General features: G+C 41.8%; 3 protein-coding genes across 3 annotated transcripts; 1 reads left to right on the forward strand and 2 right to left on the reverse strand.

Moving 5' to 3' along the window:
• Window positions 1-968: 968 nt before the first annotated feature.
• atoh1b (atonal bHLH transcription factor 1b) lies at window positions 969-3,750 on the forward strand. The gene is made up of 2 exons (XM_034598731.1): window positions 969-1,130; window positions 2,495-3,750. Exon 2 carries the CDS (start codon window positions 2,707-2,709, stop codon window positions 3,346-3,348), a length of 642 nt encoding a protein of 213 aa, XP_034454622.1. The 5' UTR covers window positions 969-1,130; window positions 2,495-2,706; the 3' UTR covers window positions 3,349-3,750.
• A 149-nt stretch (window positions 3,751-3,899) lies between these two features.
• Window positions 3,900-8,786, reverse strand: dok3 (docking protein 3). The gene is made up of 5 exons (XM_034598730.1): window positions 8,544-8,786; window positions 7,284-7,586; window positions 6,912-7,002; window positions 5,645-5,832; window positions 3,900-5,199 (listed from the first exon to the last, which is right to left on the reverse strand). The coding sequence occupies exons 1-5, from the start codon at window positions 8,598-8,600 to the stop codon at window positions 4,336-4,338; spliced, it is 1,503 nt and encodes a 500-aa protein (XP_034454621.1). The 5' UTR covers window positions 8,601-8,786; the 3' UTR covers window positions 3,900-4,335.
• A 148-nt stretch (window positions 8,787-8,934) lies between these two features.
• Window positions 8,935-15,177, reverse strand: LOC117769367 (probable ATP-dependent RNA helicase DDX41). The gene is made up of 17 exons (XM_034598236.1): window positions 14,988-15,177; window positions 13,490-13,585; window positions 13,211-13,361; window positions 13,029-13,103; window positions 12,849-12,909; window positions 12,602-12,738; window positions 12,415-12,487; window positions 12,152-12,305; window positions 11,736-11,872; window positions 11,279-11,441; window positions 10,657-10,788; window positions 10,449-10,520; window positions 10,270-10,366; window positions 9,871-10,020; window positions 9,700-9,771; window positions 9,446-9,556; window positions 8,935-9,284 (listed from the first exon to the last, which is right to left on the reverse strand). The coding sequence occupies exons 1-17, from the start codon at window positions 15,012-15,014 to the stop codon at window positions 9,148-9,150; spliced, it is 1,845 nt and encodes a 614-aa protein (XP_034454127.1). The 5' UTR covers window positions 15,015-15,177; the 3' UTR covers window positions 8,935-9,147.
• Between the last annotated feature and the right edge of the window lie 76 nt (window positions 15,178-15,253).

A 15,253-nucleotide genomic window follows, 5' to 3' on the forward strand; every position in this document is an offset into this window, starting at 1 on the left:
TAAGATGGAAATACTGCACTTTGTTTTCCACTAGATTTATTTATGTGTGAGTCAGTAGTTACAAGTTACATTGCACATTTAACAGCGCTGTAAATAGAATGGTGCAGCTTGCAAAACTTAAGGATTTAACCATTTTCAAGGCAGTTAAATATATTGGCACTGACATTAAAATGCTCTGTACACATTAAGGCATCAGGATCCACCCGAGGACCATAACGCTCAGGGGGTGCAATGATTTTTACTTTTCATACCTTCAATACATTTAGCTGAAATGGAGATTTCTGTACTTGCAAGCTGTTGCATTTTAGGATTGTGTGCTGCAGGCTAAATCATCCACCACTGCCCAGCAATAATTACATTCACTTAACTCAACTCTTTGATTTGTAATGGAGGCCACCATTACAAATGGATTTCATGGCCCTCAAGGATACTAGGAACGAAAGTTGCCATAACTTGCCAGTTGACAGTTTGTCTGTGTGTGTGTGTGTGTGTGTGTGTGTGTGACAGGCAGACACAACCGTGCACACACCAGTCTCTCCCTCTCTTGCAGGAGGTCAGTGGTGGTTGACCTCACATGTTCCCTCACACCTCCTCACCACGCCCCCCGCTCACGCCCCGCACCAGATGGGAAGTGTGGACGCAGGGTTGCAGGCTGTTGCGCTGGCACTGGTGCTGGAGGAATGAAATATGCATGTCGCCCCCCCACCCAAAAGAGAAAAAGAAAATGAATGGACACCCCGGGACGGAGAGCGTGTGCCGATTTATTCAAGTGAAGAGCAGGCCTCATTAAACTGCTGGCGGAGGGGCGGGTCACGGTGATTTTCTTTATCAGACTGTCACACACGCAACAACATGGAGACTGGACCAGAGGAGGAGGAGGAGGAGGAGGAGGAGAAGGGGGTGACGGTGCGCAATGTAAGAACTTGTCCGAGTCTCCATTACCACAACAGCATCAGATCTCAGCCAGGTCCACTGGTGCTGAGGAGACCCGCTCCTGTAATTGATGATCTAATGAGTGATTAGCGTCAGAGCGTCACTGGGCGTCAGGGCTGCGGCCGCGGTGCACACTTGTGTGTGTGTGCGCCGCGGCATATGGTAGACGTGCACGGCTGACACTGCTTGTGACAGAGGTGCGCAGTTTGGGTGGGGTGCCAGGGGACACCAGCTGATAGGCACAGGCCAGGGGCCCACGTGACCATTAATAACTGTAGTCTCATTTATCTTTGTTCATTTCGGTACTTTGAAGGAGAAGAAAGCTTAATCTCTAACAACAACAACGCTACTACTAATAATAACCCTAATCATAATGAAAGATTCACATGATCATATACTGTTACTATTACTACTTCTTATAATAATAACCATCATCATAATTATAATAAAAACCTATCTATTATTCATGTATATATGAATATTCACATTTTATAGTAATTGTAATACTGAGAGATGTATGCGTTTGTATCAGGGTTCTTTTATAACCCCACGAAGGGATTAGCCAAATGCATTGGCATGAAACAGAAATAAATGTTATTATTAAATTCATATATATTATAATAACGATTTAATATTCATATTATTCATGTAACGTGGAATATTCCGATTGTGTACTCTGTAAAACTGGATACCATTTTGTATATTCTGCCTCGTACCGGAAGAAGATGCATGAGGGAAGTCATAATTCTAAAAAGTAATAGGCCTAATGACACAGAAAGAAAATAATTATATATTAAATAGTACTGTAATGATATGGATAGTTGAACGTCTTCCAATGTGGCTCATGTATGTTTTGAAGCTCGCTTCTCTCTAAATGATTCATAAACTGCCTTCAGACAACAGTTATCAGTTATGGTGTCTCTGCCAGAGACAGGTGTGTCTCCAGCCTGGTCTCCCACCTGTTCCTTTTATTATTCTTCAGCAAATAATCCGAGGAATATCCTCCACCTTTTACTGTTTGTTTGAGAACAAACCCCAGCCCATGCCAACTCCTTCAAGGGTGAGACCCAAAGAAGAAGTCAGCTCCTTAGCTCATGAGAAACATGGCCATGTCCTTTTTCCATGGAATGAGAGCAGGGCGGAGGTCCATGATGCCGATGATGATGATGATGATGATGATGTTCAAACCTTGAATGATAGTGTGCGTAAAAATTGTTTTGTGGACAAATAAAATAGATAAGAACAACATGTTTGAGCCTATTCTTAAAAGTTGTTAAATGTACTAATAAGTGTAAAAGCATTTTTTGGCGTGCGCACTTGTTACCTTTATTGTGGCTATTTCGGGAAAATGCACTGGTTAAGCCAAAAGACGCGGCCCAGTCTTTTTTTACTGAATAAGTTCTTCAGATCATCTTTATGCTTTAGAAAACTATAAACCGAGCTCTTAAATGATTAATACTGGCGGCCCCCCGCTGTGTGGGGATAATAACAAGGTCGTGATTGAGTTACAAAGCACAATGGGAGAAGAAAAGTCGAGCATTGTCTAATTGTTCTTTGACAGGGTCAGAGGGGACTGTGCGATTGGCTGCTGCCTCCTGAGGCTGCAAGGCTGTCAGGCTGTCTGCGGGCTGCATGGGAGTGACACCAAGGTGGCTGAGGGGAGGCCGTATAAAATGCTGCTGCGGTGCCACCCACCCCAGAGACGAGGACACCAGCCAGTCTTCTCCTGTGTGACCTTCCCCTGTCGCGCACGACCACGGGCCCTTCACAGCGATGACTGCACACGCGGAGAGCTCCAGCTGGCCGGAGTACCCCGAGGATTTCAGCCTGGCCCACATCAACTCCAAAAGTTGGATAGCTTCAGGCGCAGTCCGCGCGTACTCGCGGAGGGACGTGCACGGAGCTCCAGACGCAGGCATCTCACTGGACAGACTCGGGCCAATATCGAGTGAGGAGCCTGAGTGCGTGTCCTCTGCAGAGACGGACTGTGAGATGGCAGCAGAGGGAGGCCAGATGACCCACTGCGGCCCCATGAAGCACCGGCGCGTCGCAGCCAACGCCAGGGAGAGGAGGAGGATGCACGGCCTGAACAAAGCGTTCGACGAGCTGAGGAGCGTCATCCCTTCACTGGAGAACGAGAGGAAGCTGTCCAAGTATGACACCCTGCAACTGGCGCAGATCTACATCACGGAGCTGTCGGATCTCCTGGTCGGCGTGGTTCAGACGGAGTGCATGAGTCCGTGTCAAGGCTCAGCGGACAAGACCTCCATGAGGAGTCACACCGCCTCCCTGGGCCACCTCATCATACTCGGAGCGCCCTCCGAGCGGGGGTCAAACAAATCCACAACCTCTTCCAGTGATGGAGAATCCTCACACCTCAGTGACATGGAGGAGAGTCAGAGTGGGAGACAGTGACAGACATTAACCACCGACGGCTTACACTCAGTGTCTGTAGGGGAACCAAATATCACAGCTTGTAGAAATGTTGATCATATGATAGAACTATATTCTCCTGTCATGATTTATAGCTTAGATGTTGCACAGCCAAATGAAAGAAAAGTTCTGGTAACAGTCAAAAACATTTCTAAGATCTTTAATTTTTTACTTCCTGAGGCCATCATGAACTTCCAAAGGCCTTTTAATGCACTTTATATGCTCTGAACATCGCCGGTGACATTTCCAGTGTCATTGGTGACATTTGTATAAATTAAAAACAATTATTTTGATATTTATGTTTAGCTATGGGGTATTTTATAATAAGGATTGTTTTTGCTACAATAAAGATATAGTTACGAAAGCAGTGTGCCTTTTAAGTTGTTTTTGTGTTTTTCATGTTCAACCCATTGTTGTACATTGAGTAAATTACTTTTCAAAATCTCTACCATGAGAAGCAGAGTGAAATGTCTAAATGCAAAAAAGCAATTTCCACACAATTATTCTTTCCATATTGCGGCAACACTCTTGATTTATATGCAGCACTTGAGAAAAAGGAAATAGAAGAACAAACACAATCTAGAGGAAGCGAGTCCCAAAAGATGATGTGTGACTCATTGACAGTCACAAGGAAACACTCCCCCCCCCCCCATAATTAAACTGTCCAATAATCAGACGTTCTTTCAGCTTATCAACTAATGGCAATGTCACAGGGACCCGCAGCGTCTCCAACATTCCAGCAGTGACGAACAACACTAATTAAATCCTGTTTTTCAAAAAAAAACTAAACAAGCCCCAGAATAAAACAACAGAGTCTGCAGATAAACATAATGAAAGTCTGCAAGCCCAAAAAATTGTCACATGATGTTTCAGGATGGAGATTTTGAAAGATGTTTGAAGAAAAATATGCCTCATGACTATTCATCATGGTTGAAATTGCTCCTCCTCATCTGCCTGGTAAATAATAGCCTAGTGAGAAAATGTGGGGCCGCCCACTCCGGAGGGAAGGGGTGGCTGGATCTTTGCCAGGTCCTTAGAAAAGAGTTCTGCCAGTTTGTATTTAAAACTGCCAGGGGTCTCACTGGGGGCGATGGCGTGGGCGGAGGAGCTGATGGCCTCCTCCATCTCATTCATGCCGTCCGCCTCATATGCCTGAGTATTGAACCCTGCCTGGTTGACATTACTCACAGTGGGCTGATGCTGGTATCTGGGCTTGAGGTTGAGGGCGGAGAGAACAGGCAGGGGAAGGGGGCAGGGAGGAGGCTGGAGAACAGGTTGGCAGAGGGGTGAGGAGAAAGGCTGCAGCCGGGAGTTTGAGGGAGAGTCATTGTTTTTCACGTCCGAGTAGATGCACTCCTCCTCATCTGTCTCAGGATCCCCTCTGATCAGAGGAGGAGTGGATCTCCTCCAGTTGTAGTAAATGTTGTCCTCCGTGTCACCATCTAGGCTTACGGAGCCCAGGGAGTAGCACAGCTCATCCTCACCTACATCTCCAACAGCCTCCTGGCTTTTAGAGAGATGAGGTTTGACCAGATTTAGCCCATTGTAATTAATGGTAGAGTAGTGGACGGTAGAGTCGTCCTCTGCGTCAACGGGGACATCTGCAGGATTGTAGACAGGAGGACCAGCGGCTGCAGGTGGGAAGGTATAGGTAGAAGGAGACTGGTCACATGACCATCTTCTGCTGATGTTGAACGCCTGAGCGGAGGAGCTCCTCTCCACAGAGCAACGCTCCAATATGATCTGGAAGATCTCAGGACCATGAGGGGACAGGAAGATGAACAGGCCATTTCCTGACTGACAGCGGTGGCTGGCATCAAAGCTGAATCCGCCCTGTAAACACAGCTATTAATACACATCTTAAAAGAAGGGGTTTGAGAAATAGAAGGGGAAAAAAGCTAAATACATATTTTCCAAAATGTCAAAGTGTTGCTTTCAAGATATTTCAATAATTTCAGTAAAATATCAGGTCCCTCATAGTGATGGTATTTGAATAAACTAGATGTGTTTGTGAACAGTGTATAATTGTTTGACTCAAGAGCGTAACTTTGGGTGGAATATTGTGCGGGTGTAGGTCAAATGCTTTAATAACCATTTCTAAATGATTATTTTCTTACTAATGAATACTAAGACCAACTAGCTAGTAGCCAAGACAGCAACAATAAAATTGGTGTGAAAAAAGTAAACAAGTAAAGTAACCACATTATCATGTTGTATAACAGGGTTGTAAAGGTGGGTTTTGATTATTGGGGGGGGGGGGATTCAAACTGCCCTTTACCTCGACTTGACCAAATCTGCGTAAGAGTGTGTACGGCCAGTGGTAGATGACGTGACCGGTGTTGTAGGCGAGCAGAGTCACACCTTCTTCTTCTGTGGAGAGCAGATACTCTCCAGCCAGTTTGCACCTCCAAGATGCTTCTGTGCTCTGGACAGTCACTCGGTAATGGTTCGGTGGAAGGGTCGGATCTAAACATGAGATGATATTAAAATATTTCTTAAACATCACAGCAGCACAGACTGATCCCTACGAGCAGCTCTGAGCAGCAATACATATAGAGTAAATGTACAGCTAATATATATATATATATATATATATATATATATATATATATATATAGAGAGAGAGAGAGAGAGAGAGAGAGAGAGAGAGAGAGAGAGAGAGAGAGAGAACAGCAGGTTAAAAGTTGCTGGTATTCTTCTAATCGCTCAATGAGATGGCTTGGGCAAGTGCAATCTATTAGGAAACCAAAAGAATGACTGTACATGTGTATAAACCAAGGCTTGCTGATAGGAAATAGAAAATAGGAATAGGAAATACATTTTTAAACTGTCTGATAGTCAGGTCTGTTTCTTGCTCCATGGGACTTATTTTTAGGGACTGTACAAAAACTATGTGGGTGGTGAGGGAGGTAAAACCTTATTTTTTCTGTACAAAGCCAAAAGAGTTATGCATGTTTTATTTTAAACCATGCCTATGAAAATAGTCACAAAAAAGTCGTTGCATTGGTCGTCACTTTCTGTATTGATTCTATGATTATTTCAGTCTTACACCACATGTCACATATGCAGTGTATCAACAAAGATGTGCTTAAAGCTGCAGGAACAGTCAGCACACAGCACCCTGAAGTGTATACATCTTTAACCTACCTATTTGTCCTCCAACTGTGGTTTATAGACTTTAAATGAATGCATCTACTTTTAAAATGATATTCCATGTTATTTTATCTGTTAATATTATTAGTTTTTATTAATAACTTTCATGTCTTATATTTATTGCACTTTTTAAAATCTTGTATATAATGGTCAGCATGTGTATTCATTTTGTCTTTTCTTGGCTCATCACTCAATTGTGAAGCAACTGCAGAAATGAATTGATGGACTAACTGACGTTCAATCATGTTCTTTAATTTAAATCTTAGTATTTTCTAATGTGCACCAATATTAATAATTAAAAAGAAAAAACTCCAATCAGCTAAAGCGTCACATTAGCACATTTTTCACTGTTATATTTGATCGTTTGTTGATCGATCAGCTGTCCGTCTTACTGGTTTTCCATGATGAGTAAAGGTCATTGTTCTCCATGGTGGGGCCATTTCCTCCCTCCAATCCCCTTTTGTCTGATTCTTCTGGATCCTTCTGTAAACACAGGGACATGGTAAATATTGAACAAAGTGTAAATCACCCTCTTATCACCGTTTTATGACTTCAAAGTGGTAAGATGCAAGAAGGAGCATAGCTTGTGCAAGCACAAGAATTGGAGAAGTGAAGTGGCAGAAGTTGCAGATACCACATCAACTTCCTCATTGTGCTCTCTATCTCTGACCGTGGTTAAGGTTTATCCCCACCTTTCCCAAATGAAAACACGAACCCTGATAAGGGGGAAAGTTGTACAGGTAGAGAGGAGACACGTATGATACCTGGAAGGCCAGAAGACAGACGGCACTCAGCCAGTCCTGGCTTGTCGTAGAGGCCAGGGTGTAGGTGCACTGTGTGGTCTTCAAGTAGAAGGCCGTGCACCCTTGGGGGCAAGACTTGTCTGGAGCAGGGGTGACACTGAGGCAGTCACACAGACGCACCACTTTTCTCTCTGGTGTCTTCTGCCGACCGGCCCTCTTCTGGTCAGCCACATTGTTTTTGTCCCATACAGTAAAAAGCTCCAACCGGCCGACCCCTGTGGAACTGGGTTTGTACAGCACCATCCATATTTTACGCCATGTTCTCTGTTGTAAAGAGAGCACAGGTCAAATGTAATTTCATTATCGATAAGTGACTGATGCAAACTAAATGCTTGCTTGAAACTCAGTTTAAATGAAAAGTTGATCAATAAATAAATAAAATATATAAATAGGACATCTTCTATAGTTACTATCAATTAAAAGTCCATGAGAAACATTGGAATAAACTACCTGCTAATCTCAATTATTTTATGAAATAATACAGACAATATAAACACAGCGTTGAGCCATATGCATGTATGGTTCAACAATAGCAACGTTGTTACGGTATATGATTCTGTGTGGATTTACAGTCACAGTGGGATCATGTCGAGTTTAGATTTTAGATTTGTTCCAAATTATTGTTTCAGTCCCACAGAAGCGGTTGTTAATGTGCAGTTATGATTTTCATACAGGTTAATAGTAACTAAATGGGCACTGACGTTGTCCTATCTCAATGTAATAGAGGGAACATGATTGTTGACTTGCATCTTATGGAACATTTAAAAAGAGAGAAGGTACAAAGACAGTCATTCTTAAAAATCTACCAAATGGTTCAACTTGACATTTAGAGTGAAGACCCAGGTAGAAACATCTTGTAGAACCAACTTGTAACAAAACAAAGCAGTTTAAAAAAGTAAATATATATATATATATAAAACATTGTATATCACTGGATAAAGAGCGTTTGCGTTTTTTTCTTCTTCTAAATGCTCTCTTAAACTTAAAACTTAAAAATGAGCCGAGTTACTCATCTGTCTTTGCACAATCACTCCACACGAGATTCTTCACATCAAGACTTTGATCATCTGACTAATATTCGTATCACCAACTGAGCCGTTGCTTATTTTACCGTAACAAAGCAAGTTGTTCAGTTGACACTTAATTAAAAATAACAAATAAACATGAACCACAATCTTCTTTCTCACAAATATGCTAAGTAAAGAAATCCTTAAAACTTACTTTTCCAAACTTGACTCCCTGTAGGTACAACAGTCCCTCCTTGAAGATGACATCCATGGTTGTAGGCTTCAAATATTACACTGCAGCACAACACTCGTTGCTCTGTGGTTAACAGGTTCAAATTTCCTATGCCACTTGAAAGTTTCCTTTACGTCACAGGCAGCTTTCATTTTTATCTGCTCGAGAACATCTACCACAGCTAAAAGTCAACTCATCTCTCATCTGAAATTTCAGTGTTGCCAAAGAAAGGACACAGGTGGTTGGGTGCTGTTTTCTTGAGTCACACTTCCCTTTGCGTTGTTTTGCTCGTTGTAGCAACTTCCTCACCGTACAAAACCAGCAGTGCACCTTTCTGTTTTTCCAGATGACAACAGAAAAGATCAACACCACATACATTATATAGAGGTTTTATTTACAATTATCAGTATCAAAAATGTATCTTACAAAGGCTACACTTACACAACAAGAACAAAATGAGAAAAAAACCTGCAAGGAACCAATCATTTTATCAGACGATGGTAGCTGATGATAAAATTCCACTTCCTTCCTATATTCACTGACAACATATTTCACTTTCAGTGTATCCTCTCTGAGAAATGAACTCTTAGAAGTCCATCGAGCTATGAGCCAGGTAGTCTTTGCGCCCGATGTTGGTGACCTGCTTGGTCTGCATGGCCTCCAGCTTCGGACAGTCTGTGATACGATGACCAAGACCACCGCAGAACGTACAACCCCTCTCTCCTGTGAAAACACAAAAATCAGGTACATTAGAAATGGTCTGAAAACACCCCACGCTTGCTTCTGTGCGTTCTAATCGTACATCTGTATAATTTGCCAATAGTGAAGAGCACTGTGGACCCTGAGAAAAAAAAAGAGAACTAGATTTGGTGCAACAGACTCACCTCCGATGTCCAGCATGGTCTCGTCTCCCGTCTGGAGAACCTGGAGAACAGGTGGAACCTTCTGCTTGGCTTCAAGCAGCAGGGCTTTCAGGTCCATCAACACAGACTCATCTATGGGGAATGGAAAAACACACTTACTAATAACGTCACTTTCATCATATAATTTGCCTTTAATACATGGCAAATATTCTGATAATTACTACGCCTATACAGAAATAATTCAGATTTTCGTCCTAGTTGGTTGTTTTTCTCACCGCAGCCTTTATTGATGAATGTAGTGGCGATACCCGTCTTGCCTGATCGTCCAGTTCTTCCAATTCTGTGGACTGAAATGAGAGAATTTCATCAAACCAGCTCAAACTATTTAATGAAAGGCTTATTTCTACTGATTTTAAAGAGTCCAGGCCATAGATGTATCCTCTTACCATAGTTCTCTATCTCTTCAGGCATGTCATAGTTCACTACGTGCTGAATAGCTGGGAAATCCAGACCTTTGGAAGCGACGTCCGTGGCAACTAGGACGTCTTTCTTTCCTTCTTTAAACGCTTCGATGGCTTTCGTTCGTTCCTCTTGATCTGAAAGAATAAACAATCGCCGCACACAAAGATAAATGGAAAATGTGAGAGAAGTGTCTGCAGCTCTTTTTATTCTGTATGAGGCAGAATTGAGACATTTGGAAGCAGGATGCCATCTTTTGGTCATGATGAGCAACTACATCAAAGCTGGAGGTAACGCTTGGTTGGACCGACTTACAGATACAGTAATCCTCCTATTACGATGTTCTGAGAGCTATATATTAATGATTAGAATAAAGCTCTGTGTACCTTTTCCTCCATGGATGGCCACCGCCTCAACACCTTTTAGCAGCAGATACTCATGGATGGCATCTACATCAGCTTTCTTCTCAGCGAATATCAGCACCTGTCATACGAAGACAACAATATTTAGTGTCTTTTGACAAGTTGTGTGTATTTCAGGTATGTATCCGTGTAACAAAACTTACAGGAGGGGGTGTTTTCTGCAGGCACTCCAGCAGGTACACCATCTTGGCTTCCTCTTTGACGTATTCCACTTCCTGCACACACACAAAAAAAAACACAACACAAAGTCCAGTTCATTCAGTTTTCTCATCAGTTTTAATTCTAAATTAAATACAATAAATACCCCCAACTGAGAAAGCACTATAGTGTTAGAGAGAAAGATGAACATACCTGGATAACATCCAAGCTGGCAGCACCGGCCCGACCCACATTAATGGTGATGGGTTTGACGAGTGCACTCTTGGCAAAATTCTGGATCTTTTTGGGCATAGTAGCACTGAACAGCAGGGTCTGCCTTTGTCCCTTGAAAAAGAAAAACAAGACATTTTAGTTCTATTTCCGCCTCATTAACTCACAGATCAAGGAATACATCTCTCAAAGTTCAACCAATCTTTGGTCTGGAAAAAAAACCTTCAACATCACTGGACACAACGCAGCAGCTGTAATACAGACGTGGTGGTCAACCATGAAAATGTATAGATGGTGATTTGCTGTCTCTCAAAGCATCAGAATCAAGTAAAAATTAAAACAAGGTCTCCATAAATACTAACCTAACTTTTCATAGTCAGACTAACATTTTTTTAAACCAGCTAAGAAGAAATTCATGTTCATGTCTAAATCTAGCTGATCTTTTTTCAATTACCTACAGAAAAGTCTTCTTGAATTGATCTCTCCGACCATTATTATCCTGTTGGGCACTGCAGGGCTGGTTTTGTGAGGTTTTATAAATCGACTGCATTGATGTAACTAGATGCTGCCATCGGGAGTTAATGTCATAAAAGGAGGACCTCACCTTGAAATAAGAGAAGATTGTCCTAATGTCTTCCTCAAAGCCCATGTCAATCATCCTGTCAGCCTCGTCCAGAGCCAAGTAGCGGCAGATGTCCAGACTCACCATCTTCTTCTGCAGCAAGTCCATGAGTCTGCCGGGGGTGGCGACCATCATGTGGACACCACTGTAATAAAGAGGAGACACAGATTCAGAAGGACAATCAACCCAAGGCTCTAATTACTACTAACACTGTGGAAAATACAGTATTAAAAATGCCTGAGTCTTAAAGTGGCCATGCTAAATGTTTTGTGTACAATCTCTTACACATCAGGACTGACAGTTTGAATCTTTCATTAATAATGTCCCTTGCTGAATATTTGAATGCAGATGAATCATTCTTTTTGTTTGACTCTACTTTTAACTGCAGATTCTGAATAAAACACAAGCACTAAATATTTCACAGACTTCTCTTACTTACTGTTTTACGACCTCCATCTGGTCCTTGACAGACATTCCTCCGATGCAGAGGGCAGTGCGCAGCTGAGGAGCTCCCTCCTCCTCCAGCAGTTTACAGTAATACTCGATGATGCCGTGCGTCTGCCTCGCCAACTCTCGCTGGAAAAACCGGAGACATGTTTAAATCAGATATGCATTGGCGCAAAAAGAAGTCAAGGCTGCTCACAGTAATGGCCGTCTGCTTAGAGCCCTGCTTAAGTCACTCTTTTAACCTGAGGTGTGTGTGAATTAATACAAATTTACATGCACTATTAAACCACAAAAGCTTGGCTCAAAATTACACGTGTGTACACGACTGAACAGATTTTTTATGTGACCACACACAAGACTCCACAATGGATTTGAATCTGTGTTATCAGTGAAACAGGTTTGTCTTACTGAAGGACAGATGATGAGTCCATAAGGTCCCTCTCTTTTAAAGAAAGGGAGTCTTTTTTCTTGCTCCAGTGCAAACATCATGATGGGCAGAGTGAAAACCAAAGTCTTTCCTGATCCAGTGAAAGCAATGCCAATCATGTCCCGGCCTGACAGACTGTGGACAAACAAGATCAGTCCATGTACATGTTACACGTACTTTACCGTATCATACAAATAGTAAGTTTACAGTGTTTGTTTTCCAGTGTTTAATATAATCCACTTACACTGTGGGGATTCCTTGGATTTGAATCGGCGTGGGATGCACAATGCCCTTCTTTTTCAAACCCTTTAGAACGGCTGCAAACAAAATAAAGATTTGTTACCAGTTGTTAGTCGTGTTCCACCATTAAAGGCCTCATACAGAAAGACAAAACATGCTTTCCATGTGTGAGAGTAGGAGTGTGATGTAACCTGGTGGTAACTTCATCTCTCTGAAGCTTTTGATTGGAGCAGGGATTCCGTCTCCATCAACCAGGATGTGAAACTTCTTCCTGACACGCTCATGTCGGGTGTCTGGCATATTCAGGATGTAGCGCGGTGCCTTCCAACTAAAAAAATAATAACCAGGTAAAATGATAAGATAAAGACAACCCCACAAAACACATATTTACATTAACATATTATATTACTTTATTGAATTCCCTAATGAAAACCTCACCTTGTTTTTATTGGATCATCATATATGATACCTTTGGCCATTTCCTTCACAGACATTAGAGCTGAGGGAGGAGGGTTGAAAGTCCCCAGAATTAGTTTTGTGATTTAAAATAATTTTGAATTAACAGTTTTGTCAAAGTTCATTCGATTCATAGGAACTATGACAGTCTTATAAGTTTACCTCTGCCCTCTGCAACGCTCTCAAGAATCTTCTCTTCCTCTTTCAGCTGCTTCTCCTTGGCAGACTCCTTTCGGGCTGTAGATACACATCACAAAACCAATGCAGTCATGGTAAACAAAATGAAAAGAAATCAAAACAGACAACTTTAAAAATAAAGAGTGGGCCTTGTTTGATCTAGATACCTTCTGCTTTTTCCTTGAGGTGCTGATGCTGATCAAGGAGACTGACATTAGAGCGAGGACCCAGACCCTCCTCCTCATCCCTCTGATCCTCCCCGCTGTCCTTTTGGTCGTCGTCCGTCGCCTTCCCTCGCAGTCGTAACATTTTCTGTTGCTGTGGGACAAACACATAAAAAACATGCAAACAATAAAGTCAGTTTTGGTCCCGACAATCAAACATCAGATTAAATCATTCCCAACTAATTCATGAAGTTTCAAATAAGAGAGTTCCGAACAACTTACCATTTGATGTTTTCTAATTTTGACTGGAACGTAGGGAACATAATCACCATCTTCTGATCCTTCGGAGCCAGACCTTTCACCCTCCCCATGGGATCTCTGCACAAACACATCACCGTTATCAGTTGCACTCCCTCGGGGGTGAGTCTTTGGGTTTTTTTTAGCACAAAAAGTGCTTTAAATAAAACTTGGCCGTGCAATAAACATGGAGCAGGCACCAGCTGGTAAAGAGGCACATACAGTGACATTGATTAAATGGGACTGATCTGTGGAACCCAGGGTCATACGCTGGTGTGCAGACATGTGAAACACAGTGGTTTTATTTTATATAAACTGCTGGAAGAGTGGGCAACATGGCAAAAAATGATATCACGGTAAGAATATTAAAATCAGTCAATATCAATAATTGTTATTTATTTTATGTTTAAGACTGATTTTCGCTTTTGGGGGAAGATTGTGGTTTTAAACTCTTCTTTATGGTCAGAGAATGACAAACACTTGATGAACAGCTAAACATTTCACAAAACTGAGGTAGAACCACGCAAAAGCACTAAATTGATCTTTATTTACCTTTTGTTATATTGCTATTGATGAAAATATTGTGATTATTATTGATATCATCTACCTGTAAACTTTTTGATCAGCAGGAAGGACTGCATCCCACCATCTCTAGTGTGCAACTGTGGCTGACCGTAATTTTAGGCTCGTTTTAGTAAAAGGATCGCCAATGGGAAAAATAAATCTCTTCACTTTTATGTGTTAGAAAATAACAAGACTTTTGAATTTAGGCTGCTGAGTTGCCATGTGTAGATGATTGTTTAAGCCAAACGGATGAGGGCAATTGTAAAAAGCCACATTGATATACTTTGAACTAAAAGTGCTAGACTGGAAGTGAGAAGTGTTTTGATGAAATTGATATCTATTATTTATTGTTTAAAATGAATAGTCACTGATGGTAGAGAAGACTTCCTGTCCCCACTTGTCAACACAGGCTAACAAGAGTAAGTTCTCGTATGTGAACAGCTTTCTTGGCTTGAGTCACAAACCTTTATACAATGAGTTTAGATTATCAACACAACTCTGATTCAAAACACTTGGGATTCAGATGAGAAACAATTGAAAGTAAATCACACTGTTTTCAGGTGCTCGGCCTTTAAATTGTAAATTCACATTATGAACAGAACATTTACGTAGAGTCCTATATAACAAATGGTTATATTTTAATGGTAAACGTTGTCTAGTTTTCCATGCTCTCCTGTAGCTGTGGCGAGCTCATCACGGAGCTTTACACATTAATTACAGCTCCAAGCTAAAACTCCCCCATTTCTCAGACACGTCAGTTTAACGTCATTTAAGTTATGTTTTGTTGAATTAATTACACAATAGAAAACATATCTTGTGTGTACAAAAGATCAAAATGCTATAACGCGTAGCTAGCTAGCTTTAGCCAGCGCTAGCTAGTGTAGCTTTTTAATAAGGTGAATGAACATGCGTAACTCACCTTTTTGAGTCGATTTTCGGTTTCCATTTTCTTTCAGAATACAGTTAAACTCTCTGATTACCTGAGACACGGGAGTTATTTACCGAATACTCTCAATGCAGTCTAATAAATAAAGCTAATGCACATGTTTACACAGCACCGGAAGCTGCTCTGATGCTGTACGGAGCGCTTGAAGGGTCAAACCTCATCGTGAAGCTGCGTCCGAAGCGCGATTAAGTCTGGTGCTGCAGGAACGGGAGGAGCAATGAAGCGTCATGGAAACCAAC

The sequence above is a fragment of the Hippoglossus hippoglossus genome, chromosome 10 (genome assembly GCF_009819705.1).
Source record: "Hippoglossus hippoglossus isolate fHipHip1 chromosome 10, fHipHip1.pri, whole genome shotgun sequence".
NCBI classification, from domain to species: Eukaryota; Metazoa; Chordata; class Actinopteri; order Pleuronectiformes; family Pleuronectidae; genus Hippoglossus; species Hippoglossus hippoglossus.

What these genes read in the sequence shown, in the direction of transcription:
- LOC117769367 (XM_034598236.1), bottom strand. Translation starts at nt 15,014, where the DNA reads ATGGAAACCGAAAATCGACTCAAAAAG. An exon ending in AAATTAGAAAACATCAAATG is followed by an intron (nt 13,362 to 13,489) that starts GTAAGTTGTTCG and finishes TTTGTCCCACAG; the next exon opens with CAACAGAAAATGTTACGACT. An exon ending in GGCCATCCATGGAGGAAAAG is followed by an intron (nt 10,021 to 10,269) that starts GTACACAGAGCT and finishes TTATTCTTTCAG; the next exon opens with ATCAAGAGGAACGAACGAAA.
- dok3 (XM_034598730.1), bottom strand. Translation starts at nt 8,600, where the DNA reads ATGGATGTCATCTTCAAGGAGGGACTGTTGTACCTACAGGGAGTCAAG. An exon ending in AGGGAGTCAAGTTTGGAAAA is followed by an intron (nt 7,587 to 8,543) that starts GTAAGTTTTAAG and finishes TCTTTACAACAG; the next exon opens with AGAACATGGCGTAAAATATG. An exon ending in GCAGATTTGGTCAAGTCGAG is followed by an intron (nt 5,200 to 5,644) that starts GTAAAGGGCAGT and finishes CTGTGTTTACAG; the next exon opens with GGCGGATTCAGCTTTGATGC.
- atoh1b (XM_034598731.1), top strand. Translation starts at nt 2,707, where the DNA reads ATGACTGCACACGCGGAGAGCTCCAGCTGGCCGGAGTACCCCGAGGAT.